General features: G+C 50.1%; 6 protein-coding genes across 6 annotated transcripts; 2 read left to right on the forward strand and 4 right to left on the reverse strand.

The window, feature by feature from the left end:
• Positions 1–196: 196 nt before the first annotated feature.
• Positions 197–1,273, forward strand: CkaCkLH20_11637 (zinc-binding oxidoreductase; the record flags this gene model as incomplete). Its single annotated transcript, XM_038894351.1, has 1 exon — positions 197–1,273. One exon carries the CDS (start codon positions 197–199, stop codon positions 1,271–1,273), a length of 1,077 nt encoding a protein of 358 aa, XP_038740426.1.
• Positions 1,274–1,392: 119 nt separating this feature from the next.
• On the reverse strand, positions 1,393–6,501 carry CkaCkLH20_11638 (hexose carrier protein; the record flags this gene model as incomplete). Its single annotated transcript, XM_038894352.1, has 7 exons — positions 1,393–1,810; positions 1,868–2,599; positions 2,670–2,841; positions 2,894–3,014; positions 3,073–3,107; positions 5,169–6,351; positions 6,409–6,501. The coding sequence occupies 7 exons, from the start codon at positions 6,499–6,501 to the stop codon at positions 1,393–1,395; spliced, it is 2,754 nt and encodes a 917-aa protein (XP_038740427.1).
• A 934-nt stretch (positions 6,502–7,435) lies between these two features.
• Positions 7,436–11,121, reverse strand: CkaCkLH20_11639 (lysophospholipase a; the record flags this gene model as incomplete). The annotated part of the gene is made up of 8 exons (XM_038894353.1): positions 7,436–7,861; positions 7,916–8,207; positions 8,262–8,522; positions 8,575–8,626; positions 9,847–10,229; positions 10,301–10,671; positions 10,724–10,791; positions 11,055–11,121. The coding sequence occupies 8 exons, from the start codon at positions 11,119–11,121 to the stop codon at positions 7,436–7,438; spliced, it is 1,920 nt and encodes a 639-aa protein (XP_038740428.1).
• A 2,887-nt stretch (positions 11,122–14,008) lies between these two features.
• On the forward strand, positions 14,009–15,849 carry CkaCkLH20_11640 (choline dehydrogenase; the record flags this gene model as incomplete). Its single annotated transcript, XM_038894354.1, has 2 exons — positions 14,009–14,086; positions 14,155–15,849. The coding sequence occupies 2 exons, from the start codon at positions 14,009–14,011 to the stop codon at positions 15,847–15,849; spliced, it is 1,773 nt and encodes a 590-aa protein (XP_038740429.1).
• A 423-nt stretch (positions 15,850–16,272) lies between these two features.
• Positions 16,273–19,034, reverse strand: CkaCkLH20_11641 (uncharacterized protein; the record flags this gene model as incomplete). Its single annotated transcript, XM_038894355.1, has 6 exons — positions 16,273–16,369; positions 16,448–16,540; positions 16,599–16,627; positions 16,692–17,216; positions 17,346–17,448; positions 18,868–19,034. The coding sequence occupies 6 exons, from the start codon at positions 19,032–19,034 to the stop codon at positions 16,273–16,275; spliced, it is 1,014 nt and encodes a 337-aa protein (XP_038740430.1).
• An 885-nt stretch (positions 19,035–19,919) lies between these two features.
• On the reverse strand, positions 19,920–21,479 carry CkaCkLH20_11642 (solid-state culture specific; the record flags this gene model as incomplete). The annotated part of the gene is made up of 1 exon (XM_038894356.1): positions 19,920–21,479. One exon carries the CDS (start codon positions 21,477–21,479, stop codon positions 19,920–19,922), a length of 1,560 nt encoding a protein of 519 aa, XP_038740431.1.
• Positions 21,480–22,574: the final 1,095 nt, after the last annotated feature.

Raw genomic sequence — 22,574 nt, forward strand, 5'->3', positions numbered from 1 at the left:
TGCGTCGCTTTGTGAGATCTTGCTTAGAAATGTGTTGTCTGAAATCCTCGTAATGTATTGGTTGGCAGGAGCTTGAGAGGAAGAATAAAATGGCGGCGAAAGCTGCATGATTGAGTCAGGAGGAAGTAACGTTATCGTTTGACAGTAATCAGCCAACGCCAGCGAAACATTCACCTTTCACAGGTTCAAATTCAGGATGTCTTCTATGAAAGCATTAGTCACCCAAGGCAACGGCTTTGTATCCGTCCAATCCGTTCCCACTCCGGTCGCCGGCCCCGGCGAGGTACTCGTCAAGGTGCATTACTCCGCTCAAAACCCGTCCGACTGGAAATCCGTCAACGGCTCTCCGCCCGTCGCCCCACCCGCCCCGGCCGGCCTGATCGTCGGCACCGATTTTGCGGGTACCATCGAGGACCCGAACGGCTCCACATGGCGGAAGGGCCAGCGCGTCGCCGGGTTCGTGCAAGGAACCAGCAACAACGGTACCCCTGCCAATCTGATTCGCGGCGGGTTTGCGGAGTATGTTCCCGTTGAGTCGACGCTGCTCTTCGAGGTTCCCGACAGTGTAGAATTGAAGGATGCCTCTACAATCGGCCTCGCGTTTGCGACTAGTGTGCAGGCTCTGTACCAGCGTCTTGCGCTCCCAGAGCCCTCTGGCGCAAATAGCGACAACTGGGTTTTGATATACGGCGGTGCTACTAGTGTTGGGAACTACGCTATTCAACTTGCAAAATTGAGCGGCCTGCGTGTCATCACCACTGCATCTCCTCGGAACCATGAGTACCTGAAGGCTCTGGGTGCTGACGTTGCGCTTGACTATCATGGCGACTGGGCTGCGGAAGTGAGAAAGCTTACGGATGGCAAGCTTCACCACGCGCTTGACACTGTGTCTGAGCACGGCTCGACGTTGAATATTGCCAAGGCTCTTTCGAACAGTCCGGGTGATCACGTCCTCACTCTCATACCAACTCACCCACCCGCGAAGGAGGAGATCAAGGCTGTTAACCCTCACACCAAGATCGAGTGGACTGTTGTCTATACTGTGTTTGAACGGGCTCTTCCTTTTCGTTTCGACAATTGCGGCGACGAGACGCCCCAAGACAAGAAAGTCTGGGAAAAGTACCTGACACTTTTGCCTCAGTACTTGGAGCGAGGTCAGGTGAAGCCGAACCAAGTTCGGGAGCTTGGCGGACTGGAGAGTGTAACTGAAGGATTCAGACTATCCGAAGAAGGCAAGGTTTCGAATGAGAAGTTGGTATACAAGCTCTTGTAGAGGAATTCTTGGGATACGGAAATCGATTTTATGTAGCGAGTATTTAGATGAGTATACTACTGGAGTGTATGCAGCCCCCCGAATTTCGAAACTCCGCCACATATCATGCTGGATCCGATCTATGAATGCTCTACGTGCACCTTCTCTTTGTCGGAAGAACTTGAGACCGTCTTCTCTGCGTCAGTGCCAACATCAAGTCCGCTCTTCATGGCCTTCTGCATCTCTTTGGCCACCTTGACTGGGTTGCGGCCTTGAGTGAAGAACTCATCGATATCCTCCAGACGCATATTGCTGGTTTCTGGGTAGAAGAAGTAGATAATCGGGATGAAGGCAAAGTTGGTGACGACGAAGATCAAATAAGCCTTCCACTGCAGTCGGTTGATGATGACGGGTGTAATCATGACGACGAAGAAGTTCCAGAGCCAATTGGAACTGATTCCGACGGCCGTACCTCGGGTTCTGGCATGGAGTGGGAGAATCTCGGGGACTACCACCCATGGGACGCAGTTCATTCCCATGCCGAAGATGAGGTTGTACCTTTGCAAGATGTTAGTCAACCTGCATCGAGGTCCAAGGGGAAGAATCGAGACTCACAAGAAGAAAAACGCAACTGAAGCCGAGGCGCAAGCTTGTCCGTTGGTGAACCCAACACGGGACAGAAGGATCGAGATCATGAGCATGCACACGCCCAGCCCAGCACTGCTCCATATCATCGTCTTGCGACGACCCATCCGATCCAGGGCCAGAGCGGGTAGGATTGAGCCAAACATGAACATCATCTGAACACATCCGCCGATGATCTGAGCCATTTGCGCTGTCATCCCAACATTCTGCACCAAGACGCTCGGGATATAGTACACGACCAGGTTGATACCGCCAATCTGGTTCATGAACTGTGCTCCCCATGCCAAAAGCACACGCTGTCCCGTCTTGACGCGGTCATTCTTGAAGATGCTCGAAAATGATGATTGCTTTTGCTCGGCAGCCTCGAGTTCGATAGCATGGTGGATGGCATGGACCTCTGCTCGGATGTACTCGTCGGATACGTCCTTATCAAAGACGTCGCAAAGTACCTGGACAGCCTCCTGCTCACGGCCGTGTTTGAAAAGCCAGCGAGGCGACTCGGGTAGGGCAAATACCAAGACAACGACCACAAACGCAAAGATCATCTGGAAGGCAAGGGGTAGACGCCACGCAACTGGTCCGCCTACGAAAGACATACCGAAGTCAAACCAGTACGCAAAAACAATGCCAACACCGACGAAGAGGGTTTCGGCGGAGACGAGACGGCCGCGGTATTTTCGGTCGCAGAGCTCGGATTGGTACCTAGACAAGTAATGATGGTTAGCAGTTGAGCAGCTGTTTCAACGGGAGTGTTGCCGAGAATATGCCTTACATAGGTACGGTTGAAGTCTTCATACCAGTTCCCAATCCTGTCACCACACGTCCAATGACTAGATGAGGAACTGTGAAAGCACTGGCCTGGAGCGTGGCTCCCACGATCACCAAGCCCATGGCGGACCAAATTGTCTTCCGGCGGCCGAGTGTCTCTCCGAAGATGAAGTTAACTAGCACTTTGTTCAGCATTCAACACCGACCGTGGAAGATATTCCAACTTACGAACGCATCCAGCCAGACAACCTAGATTATAACACGACACAATAATGCCGGTTTCTGAGTCGGAAGGGTGGTCGAACTGATTCAACCAGTCCTCCATCTGTAGAATACCCCCAAAGACTCCCTGTATTACTGGTTAGAATCTTTCAAACGCAAGTAGATTCCAGTAACAGTTGACACACTTGGTCGTAGCCGAATAAAACGAACGCAATTAAACCTGCAGAAAAGTAAGCTTCAATCAACAATTTCAACAACTAATCAATAACGAAAGAATAATAGCCTTGCGTACAACAAACGGTGACGCCCATTTGGAGCCTTTTGCCCCGGCCAAGGCTGAAGAGTGCCATGTTGAAGGGGCCTAATATAGGGATGAGTGTTTCTTGGAATCTGCACTTCGCTTCTTGGAACTGAGAAATTGCCTGTGAATCTTCTTTCGCAGGAAAAAGCCTATCAGTTGTTCGAATTCCGTCTTTGAGGATTTTATCAAGTCGTTTGGGCTGTCAGTGACGTAAAATACCGAGTTCACGTTGCGGAGCGCAATCCGGGGTAAAATTGGATCTTGTCAACTGTGATTTGGGGAGGCGATGCGGGGAAGATCTGATGCCCAGAAACGGTAGTGTTAAAAGCCTCCTGGTGGTTAGAGCCAGACAAAAACCCGGGGTACGCCCTGAGTCGATGGAGTTTCGGCAGACGTGAAAAAGAGATCAGACTGGCCGCTTGCGCCTGCAGTTGTTCCAACACGGGCGCCCTCACAGAATTTATACTTCGGCCTCCGAGCCGAGGCCATCGACGTGCCGGCGGGCGAGCGGGAGGCGGTCAATCTCCCCACGGACGCGGGGCGCTGTGTTGAATAAACACATGGGGCAGACGTGAGTGATCTGCACGGCATCTGCTCCAAGCGATGCGGGTTGCCCAGGGCAGATGCGCTTAAAAGCGCCCGTTCTGGTTCGTCCTCGTGTGCTGCCATGTTGGAGCAAACATTTGCCGGGGCACCAACATGCATGCGGTCATCAGAGCACCGCTCGGCGTGATGTCGTCCTCGCATTGGATAACATGGACGACGAAAAGCAAACATAGCATGAGGTCGGCCCACTATGGTCCCAGTGAGAATGGAACAGTCAGGCCCAACGTTATGACCAGTCTTGCAGTGGCAGTGATGATAATTGGTGTCGCTGGAATTCAATCATTATGCGCGCCAATCACGAGGTTTGCCATTTGCACCAGCCACCGCAATAATGGTCGCTAATGTCTAGAAAATTCGATTGATCTAAATGATGTAGCTGTTGAAGCGTACGTGTAATTTGCACTCAAAGGTGCAAGTTTCTCATGTTTCAGGGTATGCGAAGTGTTATGAAGTTTCAAGTTGGCTAAACGAAAACGATGCATCGAAAGGGAAATCACGAGCTTCGCAGGACTACCATAGGATAGGATATGCTTATCCGTTGCTAGCTGCGGCTTTTCCGGAGATGATCGTTCCGTCCGGAGTCTACTGTCAACTCCCGTCAGCGGCTACGGTGCTCCATTACGATACATAGCGGCCGTTACCGGGCGAAACATCATCGGTGGTTTGCCGAATTGCCGACTAGAATATTGGATGCCTGCGGTCTTCCGACGAACTCCACATTTTCCGTTGGCCCGCTCCGACCTTCGGAACTGATGCCGGGCCCGCGGATGTTTGTCGTCGTTCTTGTCGCTGCACTCACTGTACCTTATGGCTAGGTCTAAATGCAGTTTCGCACGACACGATCAATGTAAGTAACAATAGACAACTACATTGAACACACTACAAATGCACCAAACGCAATACGCCGCGCAGCACAATGCAGTCACCCTCGTCATTTTGATCGAAACCTTGTCATACCCAACGAGTACACAGGGGCCGTAACGTACAGCCTTTCACCTTCAGTCGGAAGCGAATGAGTTTCAGGGGCAGTTTCCTGTGAAAAAAGCTCTCATATAATTAAATCAGGAATAACGACATACAGCCATCCTCTCAATTCTATAAACAAGCTCTATAAGTTTCAACACGCAACGCTAAAACAAATTCAATGCTGTGTTTCGGCCCCCAGAGTCAGCCAGTAAGCACATTTCTCGGCTAACGACTTGTCGATCCGCTCCATTCGAGTAGCATTTGTCTGGATGTTGAGAAAGCTGCCGTGCCTGGATTCCTCCCATGTGGGCGCACCTGGATTCCTGAAAACATTGGGATTGCCAGATGATCTTGCAAAGCTAGTCCAGAATGCCTGCACTACGGGTACTATCGCGGAATTTGGTTTACCGGGTTCGTAGCTGTCGGCATCGGGCAAAGCAGCGTAGTTGATGGCATACGACGGACCCCAAACGGCCTGGGTGTCCCACGTGTGGGGGACAATGTAGCCGGCTTCAACCTCAGCTGCGTCGAGTATGCTGTCACGAAACAAGCGGACCGAAACCCCTGCGTCGTCGAGAGCCGCGGCGAAATTGACAGCTGGGCAGATGAAAGACGAATCACCGTATATCTCTGCTGCGCGATAGTACAATGGGGCTTCCGTTGTGTTGACGCCGGGAAACGTCGCAGGCGTGTCGGAATACAGAGAGTTCAATTTACTGAGTGTAGCGTTGGTAAGACTGGGGAATTGAGCCTTCAAAAATTGGTTGACATCTTCCGTGGTGTTGGCTTGGGGTGCAAAAAGCGTTCCTTCGGTGCTTGATGATCCTAGCATCATAGGCTTGTCCTTGGCAAATTGGCCCTCTCGTAGAAGATTCAGAGGCCTGTCTGGAAGGAAGCTTCCATCTATGACCGGACCGTAGCCGAAAAGTGCAGTCTCGTCTTGGCTGGGGAAGGGAACTGCGACGTTTGCTGCTTGTAACTGATCGGTGGGGACTTGTCGTAGGCATTCCAAGTCGCTACAGTTCGTAGCATCGAGTAGATCCGTGTAGTGGAATTCCATCTCGTCGACAGTGAATACGGATGGCAGGAACATTGATTGCGCGATTCCAGCGCTCCATTTCGCTGTGTTGTTTGTCGAATTGCCTCCGTATGCGAGGAGTTGCAGCAGAACGCTGCCGCCACCGACGGAAGTTCCGAATAGCGTGACTCGATCCCGATCACCGCCAAATGCAGCCACATGCTCCTGGACCCATCTGATTGCAGCAAGTTGGTCATGAAGTCCCACGTTCAAGTTCCCTTCCTCCTCAAGGTCTTTGCTTGCGAGGAAGCCGTAGGGACCGACACGATAGTTGAACGTGACCACGATCATGTCTCCTTGAGATGCTTCAATAAGACCAGAACCGTTATAGTTTGCGTTGTAATTCTGGACATAGCCGCCTCCTTGGATCCAGAGCATAACAGGAAGTCCGCCACTGTCATTTGCCTTCGTCTTGGCTGGAGCATAGACATCGATGAATAGGCAATCTTCTGAAGCTTGAAGAGGAGGGCTGGGAGTAGCTGGGTTTGTAACACCAAAGCAGATTGGACCGTGCTAGATGTTTGATGTCAAGAACGCACTCGCTGCGAACACATGGTTTATGAAACTTACAGCTTGGGCCTTCAATAGGCCTTTCTCTTTGAGAGGGTCTTCGGGGAGCCGGAAACGACGCGATCCTATAGCTGGAGCTGCATATCTAACCATATGTGAGCCAGACGACGACTTGATGTAGTTGATATAAAGACTTACCGCATTCCCAGGAATTGGTTTATGCCATTGGAAAGGGGTGTACCTTCGTACTCGGCATAGCCAAGACTGACCCGGGGTGCGGCTTGTGATGCGCCACTAGTTACAGGTTGTGCACATACTGCCACATCCTTGCTGAGGAACGCAGATAACAGCGAAATGTATAGAGACTTTGATAACATCTTCAGCGAAGTTCGGGTAATGGTTGGATTCGGTAGTGCTTGAAACCCATATGATGGCGAGTATCATTGGTATATATATCCGTAACAAGATCGCGTATGTCCCCAATTACCTAGTGAACCAACAAAAGCCGTCATTGGTTTGGATGCCATACTAACTTAGCGTTAGTACATACGTGGTGGACAAAGCTTATTCAAGCGTAGTGCTGACCGACTGGTATCTTTGCTTGGACTTTCAGTCAGCCTTAGTACTTTTGCTGCTTCAACAAGAAGAGGTTAGGGCAGAACCAGGTGGAGCAATGTAGCTACTCGGATATCCGAGCCGAATCATCATCCACAGGCAAGTTCTACTGTTGTTCAATGCTTACCAATTCAGCAAACCGCGCGCGTATTACAATATTGCACCGGTGGCTAGCACCAACTCCAAAGCAAATCGGACTAACGCGTACCAGATTTTAATAATTTATATGACATCAGTGGCTAAACTGTTTCCTGACATGAAACATCTCCTCTCGCTTGCCTTGCCAACAGTCCCTGCCATTATATATTCTAACATTCGATTCCCTTGCCGTTGAATATCCCGATGCCCATTGTTTAGTATTATAGAAGAGGCGATGTTTGTCATGCATTCGAATCTCTGTTTCAATTTGGTGGGTGCCATATTTTAGGAAACCATAATAGTAGACTTTTCGCTGCAGCGCATAATCTAACAATCAGCTCGCCTTCCCGTTATCCCACAGAGTCCCCCATGACTCGTCAAGTCCAGTTTTGTTGCCACAACTGCCACTCTTCTGTGTCAAAAACTCGTCTACCTTCGAACCAAGAAGCTGTGACACGGTGTATGCGATATGGCCCGAGTTATACCAGAAGTATTCGCCTATTGGCTGACACCCAGAGGACTCGTAGTTGGTAGCAATATCCCACGCGTTGTACTTGGGACAGAACGACGTGGTATTTGTGATGCCAAAAGACGCAGCGTTGTTGAATACGTGAGTGAGCCAGCTGTAAGTATCAAACACCATTGCGGTCGTTCCTGGGTGCTGTTCTGTGAAGGCCTTTGCAGTTTGATTGAGAACATCATTGAACGTATTGATCATTGCTGTGTCTGGTTTGCGGTTGGGGTTTGTCTGAGATGCGGGCTATTGAACGATCAGCAAAACGTGAAATGATACAAGCAGCACCCAGTTACATACCGTCTTATCCAAAGGAGGCAAGTTTAGAAAGAGAAAGTTGCGGTAGCCAGCCTTGTGGACAGTCTCCAAAGCGGTGAACTGCTCCGCAATAGCCGCAGTATACAGCTCTTCAAAACTTGTCAGGTTCTGAAGAGGGAATTCAAAGTTTGCCATGTCGTTGATGTCGTTTATTCCGATGAAAGAGGCTACCAAGGATAACTTTTGGTCGGCGTTTATGACAGATCTTCCGTAGGTATCCCATTGCCAGACCTGGTTCTCAAAGGAGATAGTATAGTCATGATGGAGTGGAACGCTTGAAGAGTGTCAGACCCGTTTGATGGAAACCGTGTTACGCTACTGAACTCACAACGTGGTCGAGATGTCGGCGCCTGCAAAGGCAAAGTTCCATAGCTGAATCTCACAGTCCCGTGGCAGACCATCTTTGCAACCCGTCAACTCCTCGATCCAATTGGGGCCCCCGGCTGAAGAGGTGTTCTGTCCGGGTACGATTCTGTCCGAAAGAAGCTGCTCTGGCGTGAATGAAATATTCAGTTGAGAGCCAATAAAACTGTACCCCCACCAGCCCTCTGTCCCCTGTACATAGGTGTACGAGTCCCCAAACGCAAGGCTATTCTAACATTAGTCTATCTCCCATTTGGTGATTCGAGTGCAACACGTACACGTGGGATGTTTTCTGCCAGTTGAATGAGGCCGCTGGTGCAGTGGGTGAAGCTAGGATAGCCGTTGAGGCGATTCCCAACAACACCGCCAAAGAAAACGTCATACTGCCGACTACACGACACGGACAGTCAAACGTTGGGACAGTCAAAACAGATCACCAGAAAGAGGCCAATCACCCCATCTCATCATGTTCGCGTCCCAGAGCCAGAGCAACTGCAGCAATTATAGATCTCAAGGCGGCTATATCGCAGTCTAGATTACGAGGATTTCCCCATGTTTTCCTTCCCCCGCTTTGAGGACCTACCCCGAGTTGCAGGGCCGGATGAACGGCTTCGATGACACTAGTTTGCGTACCGTTTGGCGGACATTTTAGCATCCACCAGTAAGAACGGGCGCGGGCCTGGCTGTCGATGGAGAACCCCTGTTCGTGAAAGCTTGAGCGAGCAGGCAGTGTCTGTGGTGATCGGACCGGATGTGCTGTTCGGGTCTCGTTAAAACTGTCCCCGAGCCCAGAAACACCATCAAAGCTTCAAGTCCGGCAACATGAGATCAGCAAACCGCAATACAATTGATTGAATCTCAAGGTTTTGACGTAAACGAGACTGTTATTGCAGCAAGCATCCAGCAAGGATACACCAACGACAACGAACTCCAACGATGGTAATGGCAGCACAAAGCATCCGGGAATATTGGGGCGATATTACAGGGAAGTCTGATGAATGGCAAATACGTTGCATCTGCCAGGTGTTGCAAAACGATGGAGATGCCAACCACCGCCGACACCAAAGTGAAAGAGACGTGCAGACCCGGACAGATGTTAGATCATAGTAGACATCGTAATGCAATGGTAGTATTTCAGTTCGAACGTTTGCCAACACGTCACGCGCATCGCGCACATATAGTCCCCCCTATCAGCCGTCTCATTACATATAATGATTGCTTTGAATCATCAGCTAGCGTGGCTTTTCGGGCTGTCCCAACATCGAACTGTGTCGATTCATGAGTCAGTACGTAGATAACCTGGCAGTATGAAAGAATCCGGGGACCTGTGCTTCATACCAATAACATGATATTGATAAGACGATTTGAACTGGAGACTTGAATTACATTGTTGGGTGACTACACCGTCTAGCCTCCCTTCTCCCAGTGCCTCGAGACGGCGTATGCGATTTGCAGTCCCACTCATACTCATCGACCTTCCCTGATTGTCGTCTCTCTCGTTACCATGATCTGATTTCCAAATTGATTTCTCGCGCCTTGAACTCCATGACCGACCTTCGGCTCTGCTGTGGCCTGCGAGTAAACCGATGGCATGACACCCGACTGGCTGGCTATCATGTCCTTCAAGACAAGCTCCTCGGTGCTGACCTCCCGTTGGCCACTGCTCTTGAGCTCTTTGAAGTTGCTTCTGCCCATGCCGGAGGAGCTCCCGTATCTGGGGTACGCGCTTGTGCTCTTGTGGGCGGAGGAAAGACCGGCACCAGGGAGCCACTTCGCGAGCAGCGGGCGTAGAGTCGGAAGGGATGCAGCGATGATAGAGGTATTGAGTTCGATGGCTGACCAAATCGCTGCCCCAATGTTTTCCCATGGCGGGTCCTCGCTGTAGACGGCAGTGCGCAAGGTGAACATGCGGTATATGGAGATGATGCACACACTGAAAGAATCGCAATCGTTAGCTTCACATCATATCAAGCAGATAAAAGGGATAGATGCTCAAGTACTTACAAGAAACCGAGGGAGAAAACACCGAACAGCATTGCCTTTTGCCTCGTAGGTAGGCGAAGTTTGAGGACTGACGGCAGTGGAATGCAGAAGATCATGATGTCTGTTGCCATGCTCATACCCGAGGAGAAGTACCAAATAGGTAGAGTGTTGAGACAGAAGCTAGCTGTACTCGGTACGATGATGGATATCGGAAGGCATGAAGTGCCAAGCAGTGTGGCCTGCGCGCATGCCCAGAGAACCACGAAAATCATCGCCCAGAAACAAATTCTCTGAACGTTCTTGGCCACAAAGACCCTTCGATACTGGAGCAAGAACGATACCTTGACAACGTTCATTCCCATGTTGTAGTGGAGAACTGCAACCAACAGAAACTGTTGTTTGTCAGTATCTGCATGGAGTCTTTAGGCGTAGAGGTCAACTGACTTTTAGTTGCTCCATCGTTTCTTCCATCGAAACATTCTCGACGTGCCTACCCATACCATACTTGACTTCTGTGTTGAGGGAATGGCCATGTCAGTATATCATGCAAGAGTTTGTTCCTTCGAGCAGAATCATCAATACCTAAACATGTTGCTATTGTGACTACAACGGCAAATACCTATTAAGATAATTAGCATCAATCCCATAGAGCCCCTTACGGATTCTCATACCTGCGCCAACAGAATTGACCAGTCATCCTTTCCGGTTGTTCTTAAGAGAACAAGTCGTGTGTACAGCCGAAGCGATAATACACATGTGGAGGCGACAACAAAACCTATGGCAATCCCGCTCACAATATGGCCATTCGACTCGGTTCTGATTACAGTGTTAGGCGTGGCCATTATTGGGAATATGCTGGCCACATGGGCAGAACAAGGGGAAAGTTTCTCAAATGTCGAAGACCCACGGATCCAGTCTTGATCTCCCAAATGAACAACGGCCCATGGCCTACAAGCCAGCCTTATACTGGTCATCTTGGTTATCTTGACAATGAACCCGATTCCATATCTTGAGCGCAATCAGACGGCTGGACCTTACTTTGTTTCCCAGGGGGTGGCTCACGTTCCATCTCTTTTGGCACAACACGGAGAAGACTTCTATTCTGATCCAGTCTGGCGAAGATTCTGCATGCAGGGGCGATGTAGCCGACCCGGCACAATTAGCAGCACCTGCAGCTTTCATGCGAGGGCCTGTCTCATTCAGGATTGTGTTCGGTACCAAAAACAAGAATTCGAATAAGGAGTGCCAACCTTGCTGTGCCTCTCATCTCCCGACCTTCCTGAAGTCTGGACATCTTTGTACCTTGGGGGGAGAGAGCAATGATTTAAATGAAGTCGCTTTACAATTCAGTCCACCCTTGCGTGAAGACCATTTATTTTCGGAGTTCGGGACCGGGTAATACGGGACATCTGTGAAATATGGTAATCCGTGAGAATGTCCAGGTCAGGCTGTGATCAATCCTCCATACATCCCTGTGCTGCGTATTTTCAAAATAGTTGTTAAAATCGTATCGCTATCTCCGTTTCCTCGTTACGCGACGAACGTCGCCGTGGGGTCTTATGGCGCCGAGAGCACGACCTCGGCCGATCGAACTTCTTCTTTCGGCCGCTCCGAACAGCCGCGGGTATGGGCACTTTGTAAGATAAACAACACGGGCACGACTCTATTTGTTGTATATCCAGCTGCAGCTTTGCTCGGGCCTCTTTTATGTTTTCATTTGATGGTTCATCCGTCAAATGCAACGTTATGTACTAGAACACCACTCGCAACCTCAAGAATCCAACCCTGGACCGATCCAAATGCTCTCGGGACAATCACATCTTTCCTAAGTAGGTTGGAGTCCCTTTCTTCCGTTCTCAAGACCAAAGAATGCTCAGTACCGCGTAAGAATATGGCAATATCTTGCAGCGTAGTATGGGACGCGGCTTTCTGCTACAGGAGCAGTCACCCTGCCAGAAGTGCTTCGCTCCTGCAGTAGCGTGTCTACTGTTGAGAAACAGGATTTAGCCTAGCAGTGCCCAGTGCTCAGTGCGACTGAGACCGGCCAAATACCTCAATGAGGGGGAGGAGAACCCCTGATGGTGTGACTAACACCATCGCTAACAAGAAACCTTTCCAGAGTCGTTGGAACGAAATTCTTCGAACCATGTCATGCATTTCGATTCGATGAAGAGTCGCACTTTTGTGGAGTCTTCAAGGGTTGAGCGGGGGAACAGCTGGGCGGATTCGGAGAGTCGTGGTCTTCATCACTAAAGGACCCTCGCATGACGGATTCTCAGCCCAACGACATGGACATTTCGACGTAATCAAGATATCGACAAAACATTCTAACAGCTCCTTGAACTTGAAGCAATATCGGAGTCGTGGGGTGCAACTAGGTTCACTCATATGTACAACATTGATCCAAACGTTGTCTTGAGTGGAAACAGCGGATCACATCCCCAGATGCGCCCTTTCTTCACCCCATACAAGGCTTAGTGCTACTCTTAATCGGACTGCCATTGCTCCCCGGGATTTTCAACGGCCACCGTTGGCGCTAGCCATCAAATCCGCCCCCGACGCCCCTCTTAACTTTCATGCTCCGTTATATCGGCAGGGGTTACCCTGAAATACGAAGCGTATCCCTCGAACCGAGTGAGACCTTAGGCCTGACGCACTTGATCTTGAATGGCCCAAAGCAACATGACCGCGCGTCTTCGCGAATGTTTTTTGAGCCCCTGGCCGCACTGGCCTCGAAGATGGGACCAGGTGTTCGTCTCGACCCGCGTACTTCTGCTCTCCGCAACTATCCGCAACAGAAGAGGGGCGGGCAACAGATGGATCCTCAGTAACTAGGGTAATCAGAACACCTTGGGGTTCTTCCTCGACAGCCGCGCTGTGCGCACTGATGCTCGGAAGAACTTTTGTTTTATACCACACGTTAGACCCCGGGTTTAGAGAACAGTCTTCACGGGGCAAAGCTCACTGAAGAACATGAAGCTTCACGAAGTGTGAATACGGGGTCTGTCAATAACATAAGCTGCCGCTGTAATAATCAAATCACCACTGCGCTCCGGCTACCACGGTCAAACCAACATGAATCCCGTCTTACATTCAAAGGCACATGCTAAATCCAGATGCAATCCCGTTTCCGTCACCTTCAGCGCATCAACATGCTTCCGCTTCTAATATCGCTTACCCCTGCCCGTGCCTGACCCTGCAGAAAGGCCCTGAATCTGCTCTGTAAGGCCAGGGAGACCAAGATATGCTCCGGAAACGAAGCTGTTGGCATTACCTACTGCTGATAATCCAGCTGGGATATTGGGTCAAGAGAAGTAGGTGCAATCCATGCCCCTGTGCTTTACTTCGGTCCCTACAATCGCCAACATCAATTTCCTCAAAGTATGTGTTGCCACGCCTCACATGTCCGCATTGGTATATCTCTCCCGGTAAAGTCGCTCATGTATGGTTCGATCGAGGGAGCCAGACATGGCAATGCATGAATCAAGACATCTCAACGAACATTGTTCTTGCAATTGCATGATTACTACTCAAAAACAGGCTAGATCACCGAGATTCAAAGCTACCTTCCCGGTAGATAGCCCGTTGCCACGTTAGATATGCGCAGACTCCGGCATGTACAAAATGAGCCATCATCCCATCCAATGAGAAAAACTCCCAGACCACCCAGCCTCCATCGTCCCTTGAAGTCAACAATCGGTGGCCGTCACTCGTTTTATCTTGCCCAGAATGATGTTCTTCAAGGCCTTACCGGGTCTTCTCTTCGTCGGCGCCGTGTCCGCTGCCTCCGACAAGACCTATGACTATGTAAGTCCCATCTCTAATACCTTACTCCTCCCAAGTTATGACGAGCCCTTTCTAACTTGACCATACAGGTTATTGTGGGAGGAGGTACCGCCGGTTCCGCCTTGGCGACCCGTCTGAGTCTCGGTCTTCCGAACGCTCAGATCCTGCTCCTCGAAGCCGGTCCGTCCGCTCTCGATGAGCTCCGCATCAACGTCCCCGGCCTTCGAGGCTCGATCCTGGGGACGAACTACGACTGGAACTTTACCACTGTCGATCAAAGCGGTCTTGGTGGTCGTCAAATTGCCGTCAATCGTGGGAAAGTTTTGGGTGGCTCCTCCGCCATGAATTACCTTTGCTACGACCGCGCTTCATCTCCAGAGTACGAGTCGTGGGCCGAGATGGGCAGCGAGGGCTGGACATGGAATACGATGATCGAGGCCATGACGCAGTCGGAAAACTTCACTGGGTCAGACAATGATCCTCGCGGTCGCTCTGGACCGATCAGAAACACCTACAACCGTGTCATATACGACGTTCTCAACACATGGCAGCCGGCTGGTAGCGAACTCGGTCTTCCAATTAATGAGGAGGGAAACATGCATGGCAACCCAATTGGTATCATGTTCCAAGGCACCAACATCGACAACACCGACTACAGCCGGTCTTACAGCGCCAACAGCTACTTGCCTCTTGCTGGGTCAAACCTGGTCGTCCAGACCAACTCCCAAGTTGTGAAGGTAAACTTGGAGAAAGCAGGCGAGAACGACTTTTCCGCAACAGGCGTGACCCTGTCTGACGGCAGTGTCATCAACGCCGCCAAAGAGGTCATTCTTTCTGCCGGATCTATCCAGAGCCCTGGAATCTTGGAGCTTTCTGGCATCGGTCAGGCCGCCGTCATCGAGGCGGCTGGAGTGACTCCTGTCATTGATCTGCCCGGAGTTGGCGAAAACTACCAAGACCACATCCGTACTTCGAATGTTTACCGCCTGAAAGACGGTATTGATTCGTTCGACAACTTGATATTCGACGCCGGCGGTGAAAATGCCACTGCAGAGCTCCAGAAATGGATCGACGGAGAAGTCTCACTGTACGACTACACATCGGCTGCGTATGGATTCTTGAACTGGGGTCAGGTCGACACTCAGGCACAAGCCGATCTCATTGCCTTGGCTGAAGCTGCGGTGGGCAGCAGCACAAACCCTATCGACCAGAAGAAGCTCGAATTCCTGAAGAATGATGCCGTCCCCGACTACGAGCTCATCTTCGAGGCCAACCACGTCGGTGCCGCCGGGTACCCTGGATCGGGCAAGTTCATCACCATCTTCAGCACCGTCATGCATGCTCTCAGTCGTGGCAATGTGCACATTGACCGGGCAAACCCAACGGGCAAGCCGATCGTGGACCCCAAATACCTTAGCAATGAGCACGACGTGAAAGCTGCCATTGAGGGCTCGAAGTTCGCGCGCAAGATCGCAGAGGCGGGGCCCATCAAGGCCATGTGGGAGGCCGAAACAGAACCGGGTCCGGACGTTCAGACTGACGAGCAGTTCCGCGAATTCGCCGTCAACACAGTCAACAGCTTTTACCACCCTGTTGGAACCTGCTCTCTTCTGCCCAGAGATGATGGTGGTGTTGTTGATGCGGATTTGAAGGTCTATGGAACTAAGAACTTGCGTGTGGTTGACAACAGCATTGTTCCTATCATCATTTCAGGACATATCCAAACGGCGGCCTACGGTATCGCTGAGGTAGCCGCTGCTAAGATCATTTCTGAGGCAGCCTAGGGTAGATAATGCGGATGGTGCTTTACTTAATATGAATGGATTCGGTTAATCCCACTGCTTAAGCCTTCGTACATGTATCCTGAATATGAGGTCTTTGGGCTCTCTGCGTCGAGATACCTGGAGGCGTCACCTCTCTGATAATTTAAGCCTCCCACCAACCACTTTTCCACAATGTCGTGAAGCCAGAAGTGTCACAACAGTTTTGAGTTGCATCATGAACTTCTACTTCTCTAGAAGGGAATTGTATCACGGAGGCAATTCAACTTGGCAAAACAGGTTTCACACTATTGCTGTGCAAAAGCTAAAGAATGAAGAGACCTATGCAACTGAGAGGGAAACCATATCTTAAGAATCAGATTCGAAAACGTAGACCCAGCCGCTTTCTCTTTGTCTCTTATCCACGACGGGAAATATAACCAGCAACTACGGCTTGAAGATCACCTTTTGCACTTCGGCGTTGTCGAAGAGTTCATATCCTTTGACAGCTTCAGAAAGAGGTAGAATGTTCTCGAACATGAATCTGGCACATGTATTCGTTAGCGTGTAAACGAGGTAGTTGAGATTGCCATAGCTCTAGATACGACGGGATGGGACCGACCCTAGAAGATGATGCTTCTCCTCCAAAAGCGCGAGAGCTTCGGGAAAGATGCTGCGAACAGGACAACGTCCCATCTGGAGGCGAACATTCTTGCTTTATAATACTCAGTATGTCAAATCAGTTGATTTGATCATTGAAGTATACGACTTACTTGTAAGCCTCATTGCCCGTCCAGGGAATCTGTGAAAGTCAGAATGTCGTCGTCTTGCTGGCTGTGTTCTTTACTTGCCTCCGCATTATGGACACCAATACTGCTGATCACACCCAAAGGCCGGATCAAGTCAAAGGCAGTCCTGAGGGCCGGCGATAGCCCTACTACCTCGATTGCCACATCTGCACCGCGTCCATCTGAGACTTCTCTGACTCTAGCCTGCATGCCCGCCTTGTCTGAAAGAAAGTTCAACGGCTCCGCACCAAGCCTCCGGGCCTGGTCGAGTCGGCTGTCGACGCTGTCGACTGCGAACAGGTGTTTCGGTTTGTAGTGAGCCGCGACAGTGATCGCACATAGTCCTACCGGGCCACATCCAATGACTACGACAACAGAATCCTGCAAATTGCGTGAAGGCAGAAGCTCGACAGCGCTCTTCACTCCAAAGTATCCGGTCGGGAAGATATCCGCCATGACAACCAAAGCTTGTTCTGGGATGCTGGGAGGGGCTTTGACAATTGTGCCATCTGCAAGGGGGATCCGCACAAACTCAGCTTGACCCCCGTCTAGTAGGGCAGAGCCAAAGAGTAGACCTTCTGAGCATCTGCAGGTTCCTCCATTCTGACAGAAGAAGCATTTTCCGCTTTAGGAAACGTATGAGCAGAGGTTCTGAACCAAAGGAAATCATTCCAATTATGTAACTTGCCATGATACGGTGAATGGGGCCACGACATGATCCCCAACTTGAACCGATTTGACAGTTTTGCCAATAGCAGTAACCGTGCCAGTGAATTCGTGGCCCATGATGAACCCGGTCTTCGACTTCTGATGCCCGCGATAGACGTGGAGCTCCCTAAAGGTGGTCAGCTGGATGGTCATGGTGGTCGAGTGGAATCAACTCTGATTGCACATACGATCCACAAAGAGCCGTTGCGCTGACTTTGACAATCACATCTTGGTCATGTTGGACTGTGACCTTTCAATAAACTACCCGCAGTGGTAAGATCCTGAATATCAGCTCACGTTGAGGAATTGGCCGATCCTGAATAGAGACCTTCCGTGGCCCATCAAAAACTACGGCCTTCATCGTTCCGGTGCTAGAGCTCATGATTTGTCGTCGATGTCGTCGTGAATCTAGCGTAAACTGAGAGATTGAGACTGCTTTCAAGCCTGTAAATTGTTTGCCCTAGTGTTTGAGGACAACAAATTACTGGGAAACCCCCAACTTATCAAGGACCAGTGCCGAGGCAGTTGTAGGCTGCATTAGCAGATCTCGACGCCAATTGGTACTTGGCAATGGTCTGACGACCACATAACCGAATGCCGAGCTGCAAATCTGATTCGGAATCGATTTCCGAAAGAGGGGGCATGACCTCCCCGCAACACGCTACTGCAAGCCATAATATCACACATCAGCTTTATTGATACGTGCATAGCTTATATCACGTCGTTGAGACACGGCTAGACCTGGTTTCAACGACTGGGCATGGGCCGCATGGGTTGTCAATAGCAAAGAGTATTCGCGGTAAACTTTTGACTATCAATCATTTTCAAGCATCTACATACTTTCGTGATTGTTCTACATAATTAGGCTACTGCATATCAGTAGCGAGACCAGGTTGCCGCCCGCAGAATACTACTCGTCTGTTGAAATGGAAGCTAGGCATCAGCACCAGATGCACTGGATGTTGAACTTTCTAAAGTCACCAGCTCGAGGAGTTGGGCCATGTTAGAAATGACACTGACATCGTGTCCCTTCACTCGACAGCTTGAGCTCTTGCTCGAGGGCTGATACAAGACGGCACTCCACCCTGCGCCGAGAGCTCCCTCGATGTCCGCATTCATGTTGTCGCCCACCATAAGAGTTCTCTGTGCGTCCACCCCCAATAACTTGGTGACATGATCGAATATGCGCCGGTCTGGCTTGGAGTAGCCCACTGCCTCGGAGCTGACAAGATGCTCCACGAGATGTCTTACACCAATATGGGAAGCTTTATTCTCTTGAACGGCCTGCCATGAGTTCGTTAAAATGGCAAGGCGAAAGCCAGAGTCGCGCAGTCGCTGCAGTGTCTCCACACTCCCCGGGGTTGCGATTCGATTTTCTGCGTACGCCGGTCGATGAATGCTGCGAAATCGATCGGCCTCGGCAGGCTCGAGAGGTTTTAAACCAAGAGATGCAAAGAACAAATCGAGTTTTGAGTTCTTCATATTTTCCCTGTTGATTCTCTTCGACATATATTCTTCGTAAACTTGAGTGCTTGCTCTCGCATACATCATAATGAGATGATCCAAGTTGTGCTGCTGAAGAAGGACGGGGAACTCCTTTGTTACGGCGGACATTGCTTGTCTTCCAGTGTGTTCGTTATCGAACAATGTCCTGTCCAAATCAAAGACAATCGCGTCGAACTTCATGTTGGAAACGGTGTTCGTAGTGGACATGGTCGTGAAGACGGCTCAGAGGTGATAAATGCTTTAAGTGGAATGCATGTGTGCATCCTTGCTGGTATAGTTGGCCGCCTTAAGTAGGATATTCCGGTCTATCTCCTTAAGGTCCTATCCTTTTTCAGGCTCTCGGCTATTAATAACCTTAAGAAGTATAAAGTTCTATGGAAGAGTTATGATAGCTTAGAAGTTTGTCAAAAGCCTTTCTACATATTCAATGTTACATATGAATAGACTTAGACAGTAGGGGTAAGTATAATTTATTGCACAGCATCTTGGGACTTTTCAAGTATGATATGCTACTTTCAACGTGATATTTTAGAATATGATTGCTTATGAAAGACTCTCAGCCTTTTATTTTAATAAGACCTCCCCGTATGGGTCCAAAAGGTTGATGCAGAGGATAGTAAGTGAGCCTTCCGGGTAGAAGCACAAGGTTATTGATTAACAAGGGGCCAGGCAGCACGAGTAATCAGATAAGGTTTGGAGGGCAGACAAAATGACCACGCCACCAGTAAGCTATATTTATGAGATATCTAGGAGATTCAAAGTCCCTCTTAGACGCATTGGTTTGCCATCCACATGTCTCATATTCTCATGTTGCTGTACCTTCACCAGCTTATAGGCCCAATTCAAATATTAGGGGAAATGTAGATGTGTACTCTGTCTAGTGAATTGATGTATATTCATTTGCTGCAAAGTCTGTTTTCTGTCGCAACGCAAAAGCAGCATCGGAAAAGACGCCTGGTGTACCGGCGACATCTCCGATAATCTTCCCAAGAATAGAATCCATAAAAGTCTATGTATTCACAACTCCGTCCATAGCCAGCCAAGATTGTAAAATTATGTTAACTTTACATGCATCATCTTACTACATTTCTATCAGAAGGTGACCTCATCTGTAGCATCTCTGACAAGCTTCATGGCTTTCTTCAAGCCCTCCTGATCTTCAGCACCCACCGCCACATCGGCCAGACTAACGCCGGTATCTGGATCCTCGTACCAGCTGATGATACACATCTGCCCACTTTCAAACTCCTCTTTGAAGTTGTCTATGAACTCTGATCGGCCTTTCTTCAAACTGATTGAAAACGAAGATCCACTCCAAAGACCGCAACTCATAAAATGACCTTGAAGAAGGGGGAGACAGAGAGAGCCCGACGTCCTAATATTCAGGTCAACGACGTGGAAGCAGGAGAAATCTTCTCCGCCGTTCTTCGTTCCATTTGTGTGATGGCCATTGGTCTTTCCGTTCGTCACCGGCGCTGTCTCAAGCACATCAGCTCCAGCGGGCCCGACATAATCGTGATTTCGCAACCATATTGCGATCCTTTTGACCAGCGGTCCGAACTTCTTCTTCAACTCGTCCTGGCGAGCGTAATTGATGGTGCTGCCGATCCATGCCTTCTCGTCGTCAATCATCTGCTCCGATGCTGCCAGGAAGATCGGATCGCTACCATCGTCTGTGACAAAGAACGTGAGGCCGTAGTCGCCGATGGGGTTCTCGACGAGGTCGGACAAGATGAGTGCGGCAGGTCGAAGATGGAAGTTGGACTCAATAACGGAAGAGAGGAGCTTACGCAGGATACCGTTGCGGAAGTCCTGAATGACACTGTCGCGGTCCTCTTCTGTGTTGATGATGTACGTTCCCGCGCCACCGAAGGTTTGTTGGTTCTTGAGCACAAACGGCAGAGGATGAGCCTTGAGTTCGGCGAAGATCTCTTTGCTTTGCTTTTCAAACCATTCACCTCGGCTGCCGGAACATGCCTCGGGAATGACGAATTCAGCAACGTCGCCTTTGCAGAGGGTGCAGCACATCGTATTCTGCGCCGCAAACCCATCGAGCTCGACAATTTTCGACTTCGGCGTTGGTAAACCTGACTGTGCGAGCGCGGCCTTCGAGTTGAGGAACCAATGCGTCTCAGGCGGAACAACCAGGTTGTAATCCTCCAACCCGTCTAGCACTAGCTTGTACGCGATCAAATCGATTCTAGCCTCCGTGATCGGGATCTTGGACGGACCCGGGCAGAAGATGAGGTCCGGTCGCTGTTTCTTTGCGAGGACCGAAATCGTCTTCTCGGCCTCTTCCTTGTCGTGAGCCTTCTGTTCGTCCGTTTCGTCGATATTGAACAGAACGACGGCGGTATCGCCGCTGATGAATGCGTCGCGTTGGGGAATCAACGATAGGTACTTGACGGCCAGCTCTTGTTGTTGCTTCTTGTCGCCCACGTGACTACCCGCATTTTTGTTTGTCGAAATGGAGTTGAAAGGGCTGTCTTGGTAAAGATATTTCGCGTTTCGAGGGACGTTGGCGCTCAGCTCTGAAGCGGAGTTGACTCCGCAGAGGACCTGCGCGATGCGCTTATGCGCATTCTTCGGGCTTGCTCGCCGATATAGATCAGCCAGCGTCGTATCTAGGGTTATTGTCGGTAGGTTTGTCATTTTGGAGTATGTTTGTTAAATTCGAACAACAGGCATCTACGTTGTTTGGGGATGGAGAGCTTTCATATGGCTAGAAGTTGGTACGCGGTTGCAAGGGATGATTAACACGTACGCCAACCACCCTTGACGTGATCCGAGGTTAGTCGTTATTAGTGCAGATTCTCCAAGCCTGTGCAATCTTGGATCTCGGGACGGGCACGCCTCGCTAGAGGCGCAGATGCGGCTAAATAATGTGATGTCATTGTCTGAAGCCACGTTCGCAGGGGGCGGGTTAGGATTCGCTTCGTGTACTGGGGCATGTGGCGTAATCAAGAACAGGTCACATGCAGCAAGGCTGACGTCGCTCCCTCCTCGGTCGAAGTTGGTTCTCATCAATATGGCAGGGTATTCTTAGTAGGATCGACGACCACGTTGAAACTGCGGCTGCCAACTGTATCGAGATGCCAGGCCGCATGTCAGTGTTGCAGTGCTCTCAGGGCGGCTCTTGGCAATCTTGCATCATCTTGCTGGCCAATAATCAGCCCTAGCATTTCCCCAAGAAGTGGAATCCCGGATTTATAACGGGTCAGCAATGCGTCATGTGCAATGAGACAACTTGCCCAAGAGATGCAGGGAGACGAAACTTGTTCTCGCTATTGCGGAGAATTGTGTCCGGCTATGGCTTTTCGAAATGGCTTTTCAGGACCATCTCTTGGCGATACTTCCAACCTCAAGTTTTGGTATGGTGATGGCGGGAACGAACAAGAAAAAGAAAAGAAAAAGCCCCTGATGCCAATATCTTTTGGCAAACTCATGGGATGTTATCCTTCATTGTTTTCCAAAGGCCCTCGGTCATCAGTTCTGTCCACTGGCACGGCTTTTCTCAACGAGACCTGAAGACGGATAGCTGTATTCGGAGCTTTCGCTCAAACTAACCTCCCCAAAACCCGACGCGAGTCGAAGGTAGCATCTCATTCCTCCCCTTAACCTAGAACAATCCCTACACAAACGTACGCCGACTCCAAATGCCCTGCCACGACCACGCCCATGGCGAACCCTTTTCTCTCTCATCATATCGAAGGTACCGGCTTGGTATACTATACAACAGTTGTTTCT

The sequence above is a fragment of the Colletotrichum karsti genome (assembly GCF_011947395.1).
Source record: "Colletotrichum karsti strain CkLH20 chromosome Unknown Scaffold49, whole genome shotgun sequence".
NCBI lineage: Eukaryota > Fungi > Ascomycota > Sordariomycetes > Glomerellales > Glomerellaceae > Colletotrichum > Colletotrichum karsti.